The sequence below is a fragment of the Chlorocebus sabaeus genome, chromosome 1, assembly GCF_047675955.1.
Source record: "Chlorocebus sabaeus isolate Y175 chromosome 1, mChlSab1.0.hap1, whole genome shotgun sequence".
Classification (NCBI taxonomy): Eukaryota; Metazoa; Chordata; class Mammalia; order Primates; family Cercopithecidae; genus Chlorocebus; species Chlorocebus sabaeus.
Window position 1 is genome coordinate 58,160,206 of NC_132904.1, and position 7,627 is coordinate 58,167,832.

Below are 7,627 nucleotides of genomic sequence, written 5' to 3' on the forward strand. Positions count from 1 at the left end.
TCTTGGGCTTCTGTCTCAGAGCCATCCCAAAGCATCAGAAGGAGGAGGGGAAAATGGGGACTGAGGAAGTGAGGTGCAGGATAAAGGAATCTTTCCTAGCTTGGCAGTGTTCTCTATGGGAGCAAGAAAAAGTGGAGTCTCTGTATCATCTTTCTTAGTCCCAATGACTCAACTTTTTTTGCCTACATTTTAAATCCTCTCCTAACCAACCCAGCCATCTCAGGAGGACCTTGATGAGTCAGTGACATCTAAATAAAGTGAGTGGATTCTGTTATCTGCTGATTCCTCTTCAAGTGGTCAATTATCCCACATTTTCTTTACTTATGTCTAACATATCCATCTTCTTATTCTTCTATATACATAATAAAAATCCCAAATCTCTCAATATTTTCCAGATATGGTGAATTCTGTTGATACTTAGACTATTATGACTTTCTTTATCTTTTCCTCTCACAGCTGGTCCTTTATTTATTCATAATCTACCTGCTCTCCCTACAGTATTTCTGATCATCCATGTCCAGTCTATCCTTTCCATATTCTAGTTATCTCCACCTTATCTCTCATTGGATTTATTGCCTGTATAGTAAGTTCGTTTTACCCAAATATTATACCTCTTATTCATGTAAGTCCAAACTCCCTGCATTTAATCTAACTTCCTCATGTTTTATCTGGTCCCTGCAGATCTATAATCAATGCATGTTTTACTTGCATATAATTCCAACTCTGTCATATTCTCTGGTAAATCCCTAAATTCTCTATTCCTGACCATTTCCACCAAAATCCTTTTTAAATACCTTTTTCTTTATATTCCATTCCTGTTATCTGCAATTCATCTGTTCTGCCCGCATCATACCTTTCTCCATTTTGCCATGCATTCATGCAACCACATTGTAAACCTTTAATCATCAGTAATTAAAACCTTATAATTGGAACTACTGTCAGAAGGATAGATGCTCCAACAAATAATCTTGTGTATAGAAATATGGGTACTTTTGGAGGGGTAATAACTAAGAGACTAAAACATTATGATACAAATTCTTAGGAAGAAAGTGGGTGTTTTTGACAGAGACATGTGTAAAGTTACAGAGTTATACAACGTCATGACATGTTTTTAAAAAGTTAAATAGTGAGCAATGATTGGCCTGGTGTATAACAGTTAAAAGGAAACACATTTTGATGTTTTACTGGAGGATTTTGTATGTGTTCTCAAAAACTGGATGCTCTGTGGTCAGCAGTTTCTATAGAGAAATATGACTCTGAAAACAAGTGGAAGGTATATTGGAGGGTACAGGCTGGAGGAAAAAAGACCAGGTTAAGATCCTCTCGAAATAGTTAATCAAGGAATACCAAGGACCTGCTATGAGGAACTAGGAGGAAAGCAGTATAAATAGGACAGAAGAAAAGGGACTGATATGAAAGATAATTAAAGAGGCATTTTAGCTAGAACTTGGATTAGTTAAGTGTGGGATGTGTGTTGGGGGAAAGGGTGGATGGGTACAGAGTATCTAGGAAACTTCTAGACGGCTTGCATAGGAGACTCTATGAAAGCTAATGCCATTTATTGTAATAGAGGAATAACTTGCTTGGGAAAGGTTATTCTAGACATAGTGGATTTGTGGAACTCCTGTGACATCCATGGAATTATATCCATTCCATCCTCCACCATTAACGACATATGGAACCACTTCAGCTGCAGACGTCCCCCTTTATATCCACCTGGTCAATAGCTGCAGGGATATAGCAAGCAAAATGATATATAGGCTTTCATGGACTCTAATGAGACAAGTAACCACGGGAATCACACCAAACCTGTGAAGAGAGGAGGTTAAAAAACAAAGTACCTAATGTCTCTATGGGTAGATGCCCCATGAACCAAGACTTGAAGGCTAAATAGGATTTAGCCATGCTCATGGAGATTGTAGCATGAAGAAAGCTATAAGGTGATACACACGGTGTGCACTGAGAGTTTCAAGGTATAAAATACAGTGTAGACTGTGGTAAGAAATAAGGTTTAGGTAGAAGCAGTGGCAAAATCATGAAGTGCCTATAGGCCTTGTACCTGTAGGCTAAATGGTTTGAGCATTTATTGTGTACAAAAAGGGGCACTATGGATGAGTTTTAAGGAGAGTAAAAGGTCAATTCTGAGCCAAGGGCTCACCTTTAAGGGTAAGACTATAAGCAGAAAAATAAGTTGGGAGTCCATGTGTGAAAGGCTATTATTTTCAAGTGTGCAGAGCATCAAACGTGAAGGTTGAAGTGACCAAAGGATACAAATGAAGGTGGTCCAAGGCCAAACGGATCAAAAGCAAAAAGAAAGGTGTATGAGGTAGGTATTGAGGAGAAAGGATTAAGGCTAAGGTCATAAACAGCAATGATAGGTTTGATGTTCCCACTTATCTATGTATTCACATGTATGGCATAGGGATAGGCATGTAGCTTAAACTTTCAGGGATGGGAAGGTGAAGATAGGCCCCTACAACTAGATTATAAGATCCTGAAGGCTCACCATGTGTCTATGAACCTTTATATACCACAACTCTTAGCCCATGGTCTAGAGCACTGTTGATCAACCATCAATTTTGAAATAAATAAAATTGTGGGTGTGGATGGTAAGAATGGGAGTGATGGGAAATGAAAGCCAGGGACATAGGTATTTTGTAATTGCATTACAGTATTAAGAGAAATTCAAGGGCTCGAGTACTGAGTAATGCTCAAGTAATGATAACAGAGCATACAGAGAAGAGAAAGTCAGGCATAAAATTATTAGCGAGTTGTTTTAATTTGTGAGCACATTCTGCCCCTACTAACCTCATAAGAACAGATTTAAGACTAGAAAGTAAGAAATCTGAGAAGAAATCGCACCCAGATGCTCAGTTGACTCTACCCCATTCTCCTTTATAAACTCTACACTCTGTCCCAATGCTATAACTGTACAGGGACACAGGGTAAAAATAACCCTTCCTTCATATCAACTCCCATGTAAAAATGCCAACTTCTTTTCTACATGAGACACAAAAATGGCTTGAAGTTTTTAAAGGGAAAGGGAGATTTTTCTCTTTGATACAAGGTAAACAAAGAGAGTGTCCTAGTAAATGTATGTTTTAATATGGGCCTTAATGTTAAAGGAAGGTACTCTCTCCTCATTTCAAGATACTTAGTACAACTTCCAGCACCTTGTAATGCTTAGTCTTTCTGCCATCCAGCATTCATTTCCTAATCTGATTTCCAGGTGAATCCCAGGTCTTCCTTGTAAGTACTGGGTTCTGTAGACTTCCACTCTACAGGAGCTGTGATCTTCTTGTGTTCTGCTTTGGTCTTTCTTTCCTCCTGGCAGGAAGGAACTGTTTCTCCAAATGAGTCCCAAAGATTCTCTCTCCCAGTTGCACATCCAAGGTGTATTGTACAGTCCCTCCTTTATGTCACCTAAATATTTTGGAAGCTCCAAGATCCTGACTTCCCAGTTCCACCTCTTGCTATTTCTGCAACCCAGGATTAGTCACTTAAATCTATATTTCAGGTTTTTTAGGCATAAAGTTGTAGCTATTAGTAGTACTAGCCCACAAGATTGTTGTTAAGATCAAGCGAATTAATACTGCAAACATTTTATAGCAGTGCCTGCACTAATAACAGTGCCTGCACTAACAATAACTCAATTGTGTTATATATGATTGTTATTCCTCCATTGCCTAATTTATTTCATCAAAACAGAGTCATGATCTAACTCAAAAACAAACTCTCATTTTAGGGTAGCTGAGACTCTTTTGATTTTTTGGTTTTGATCTATGTTCTTTGGGGACAAAATAGTGTCATTTTTCCCCAGTGCGTCTCAATGCATGCTTCTCCAAAGGTCAGAACAGACTCCTATCTGTCTTGTTCCCAATAAAAAAACATTTATTTTTGTATGTTTGCCTTAGCTCATTTCCAAATTAAAGAAGAGAGCAGTGGTCTCAGCTCAGTGATTAATTGCATGACCTTCTTACGTGGCATTCGACCAATATAAGCCCATTAAGAGAAAGGCTGAGTTCTTGTTGTGGCCTACTGAAGACTCTCTACTTTCATGTCCTGAAGAGCAGTAAGGGAGACCAATGACATGCAGTGGAGGAACCATAGTGGGAGAGTGAGCAAGTTTGTGTTGCTGGGCTTTCCTGCTCCTGTGCCACTACAGGTACTATTGTTTGCCCTTTTGCTGCTGGCGTATGTGTTGGTGCTGACTGAGAACACACTCGTCATTATGGCAATTAGGAACCATTCCACCCTCCACAAACCCATGTACTTCTTTCTAGCCAATATGTCTTTTCTGGAGATCTGGTACGTCACTGTCACTATTCCCGAGATGCTTGCTGGCTTTGTTAGGTCCAAACAGGATCATGGACAGCTAATCTCCTTTGAGGGATGCATGACATAACTCTACTTTTTCCTTGGCTTGGGCTGCACTGAGTGTGTCATTCTCGCTGTTATGGCCTATGATCGCTATGTGGCCATCTGCCATCCTCTCCACTACCCAGTCATTGTCAGTGGCCGGTTGTGTGTGCAGATGGCCGCTGGATCTTGGGCTGGAGGTTTTGGCATCTCCATGGTCAAAGTTTTTCTTATTTCTCACCTGTCTTACTGTGGCCCCAACATCATCAACCACTTTTTTTGTGATGTGTCTCCATTGCTCAACCTCTCATGCACTGACATGTCTACAGCAGAGCTTACAGATTTCATCCTGGCCATTTTTATTCTTCTAGGGCCACTCTCTGTCAGTCGGGCCTCCTACATGGCCCTTACTGGTGCTGTGGTGCACATTCCTTCAGCTGCTGGAACGCTATAAGGCCTTTTCCACCTGTGTCTCTCATCTCACTGTTGTGATAATCTTTTATGTAGCCAGTATCTTCATCTATGCCTGGCCAAAGGCACTCTCAGCTTTTGACACCAACAAGTTGGTCTCTGTACTGTATGCTGCATTGTACCATTGCTCAATCCCATCATTTATTACCTGCGCAGTCAAGAGGTCAAGAGAGCCCTATGCTGTACTCTGCACCTGTACCAGTGCCAAGATCCTCACCCCAAGAAAGCTAGCAGAAATTGTAGAAGGGATGTGTGAAATCTGATAAAATGCTATTAAACTTGGGATCAATGTGTTCTATGAAGTCCAATGGAGTTCTTAGGGCCTAAATTGGGGGCCAGAGTTTCAAAGGCATCACTATGGAACTAGGAATACTTGCTTTAACTAGTCCAAGAGGAGAAAGAGGAATAGGTTGCAAGCTAGAAAATTGATTTCTGCAGGACAGGGCCATAAAATACAGGATAGAGCTGGGTCCACTATTGTCTGCCCCTTTGTAATGTGCATAGACAAGTTTCCAATTAAGGAAGCACAGGCTTCATTATGGAAAAGCAACACAAGACTTCTTAATAAGATCCTTCTTAGGTAGCAGAGGCACAGGAGGTGATCATTCTAGTGTGTGTTATAAGGCAAGGAGATAAAAACTAGGAATTTTTGTTTTGGGAACGTATCACCTATCAAAACACAATGATTTCTTGGTTTATTTTCAAATTTACTGTGGTCAGTGTCCACACTGAACTAGTGACTGAGTGCAGTTTTTTTGTCAATAGTCTGTCTCCCCGATTAGACTGCACCATGGAGACAGGATCAGATTTTCTTTTACATCCTTTTATTACCAAGGGTAGGAACAGTATCTAGTACATGATGGCTATGAATGCATATAATGAATGAATATAGTTTGGAACCATGTAGGCAAGGCATGTGTGTCATGCCTATACGTGGAGTTGGCAGGTGCAGGAACTAAACCCCTCATACTTTACTAGTGTTCACAGAGATGCAAATTGGCTCAGCCTTGCCAGAAAAAAATTTTGAAAATATGCATTACAAATCCTAAAAATATTGCAACCATTCTGATTTGGAAAGATTTGTGCAGATAGATACTTTTACTTATAAATATTGAAACAAGGAAAGGAAATAAGCAAAACATGCTTAACTTTCACCAACAGGGCACTGGTCAAATAAATTGTAGTTCATATGTTACATGGAAAACTATCCAGAAATTGAAATAAAGTGATCTAAATAGTTAATGAAAGAAAAAATATTTCTAACCTAATAAAAATATTATGTTGTATAACAATATCAAAAGTATCAGCCATATTTGCTTGTTTAAACAAGACTAGAAGGAATATGACTAAAATGCTGACTAGCTATGCTGGACTGCTTATGCCTGTAAATTGCATTCTGTGGCTAAGCATTGCCATCAATATATTTATTTAAATGTTTTTCTTAGCCCATATTATATATAACTTTATTCATCTGGACAGGGAGATGGATACAGGATATTTCAGTATGATTTTCAGAAATTTAGCTCCCTACTGTCACCCAACAACCAGAACTCTGAAGACAGTGAAGATTTTATCTCCAGATATGGGATCCAACTGTTGCTCAAGATGTGGAATCTAACTTTATTGTTGTCTGTTACTTAATAAAATTTACAAAAGGATATTACCAAGGATATCATGCATTATTTGCTAGCCCATACTTATTAAAAGTTTTAATATAATGTGCATATCTATTTGTGCCTAAACAGTATAAATATCTTGTAATAATTTTTTAAATGACTGGATATAAAGTTCATCAAAAGTCTACTGTCAAAGTGTCCCCGTAGAAGAAGTTTCTGAAATGGGGTTGTGATCAGGAATGGGAGAGGCCTCCTCTAGGTATTATTATTACAACTGTTATATAAACTCTCTTATAGGTTAACTCCAGTTAATAGGAAGTCAAAGCATAATGTTCAATTTCTTCATTGTGCTTTTCTTTTATTTACCAAGCTTTTTAGTATAAAATACTTTAAAACACCTCTAATTCTGATTTCAGGTATTGGAATAGGATTTAGCACAGTGTTCCTCACATATTCATCTTTCAATAAACTATGAAATGAGTTTGAGTCCTGTGTACTATAGTGAGATTGACACCTCTCCAGACGTGGACTGAATTTTTAGTAAACATATGACCCTCAGAACTCATATTGAAATTGAGGTCACAAAACCTCCTAAACTTTTTCACGTGAAGTATTGATTATCAGATTAAGTGTTCCCCATCCTCCATTTATGTAACTGATTTTCCCATAAACCTAGATATAGAACTTTATTTTATCCTTTTTCCATTTGATCCTATTTGTTTTCAACCATCTTTGTAATCTGCCAGTCTTTCAAAGTATTGTTTATATAATACAAGTCTTTTATAATTCCCCTTTGCTAGCACAGTATCTGGAGAAGCTTCTAATCTCTTGCATCAGTACAAGAGGTGGGAGTACTGGATCCACCCGGGTTATCCAGATAGGAGTGCTATTCAGAGTGGCCGGAGGCAACTAACATCTACAGGCAATGAGGATTAATATAAATGACTTCTGTACTCCAGATATCTAGAGGTTTCCAATGTTGAGTGAACTCCAAATTTCTCAGTCTGCATTTTAAGTTTCTTCACAGCACATTCTTAATTTTCCTTTTCATCCTTATTTTAATTTCTTGTCCACTACAAACCTTGTACACGTGAATTCCAGATTGTGATTATCAATTTTTATTTGAGGCTAATAAGCCAGTGTATTTCACTATTTGCTAAAACATCACATTGACCAGGATC

General features: G+C 38.5%; 1 protein-coding gene across 1 annotated transcript; it reads left to right on the forward strand.

Annotated features, from left to right (window-relative positions):
* Window positions 1–4,090: 4,090 nt before the first annotated feature.
* On the forward strand, window positions 4,091–5,086 carry OR6A2 (olfactory receptor family 6 subfamily A member 2). Its single transcript, XM_037996247.2, is given in 3 exon segments — window positions 4,091–4,804; window positions 4,806–4,941; window positions 4,944–5,086. Coding segments are annotated over 3 exon segments (993 nt in total).
* Window positions 5,087–7,627: the final 2,541 nt, after the last annotated feature.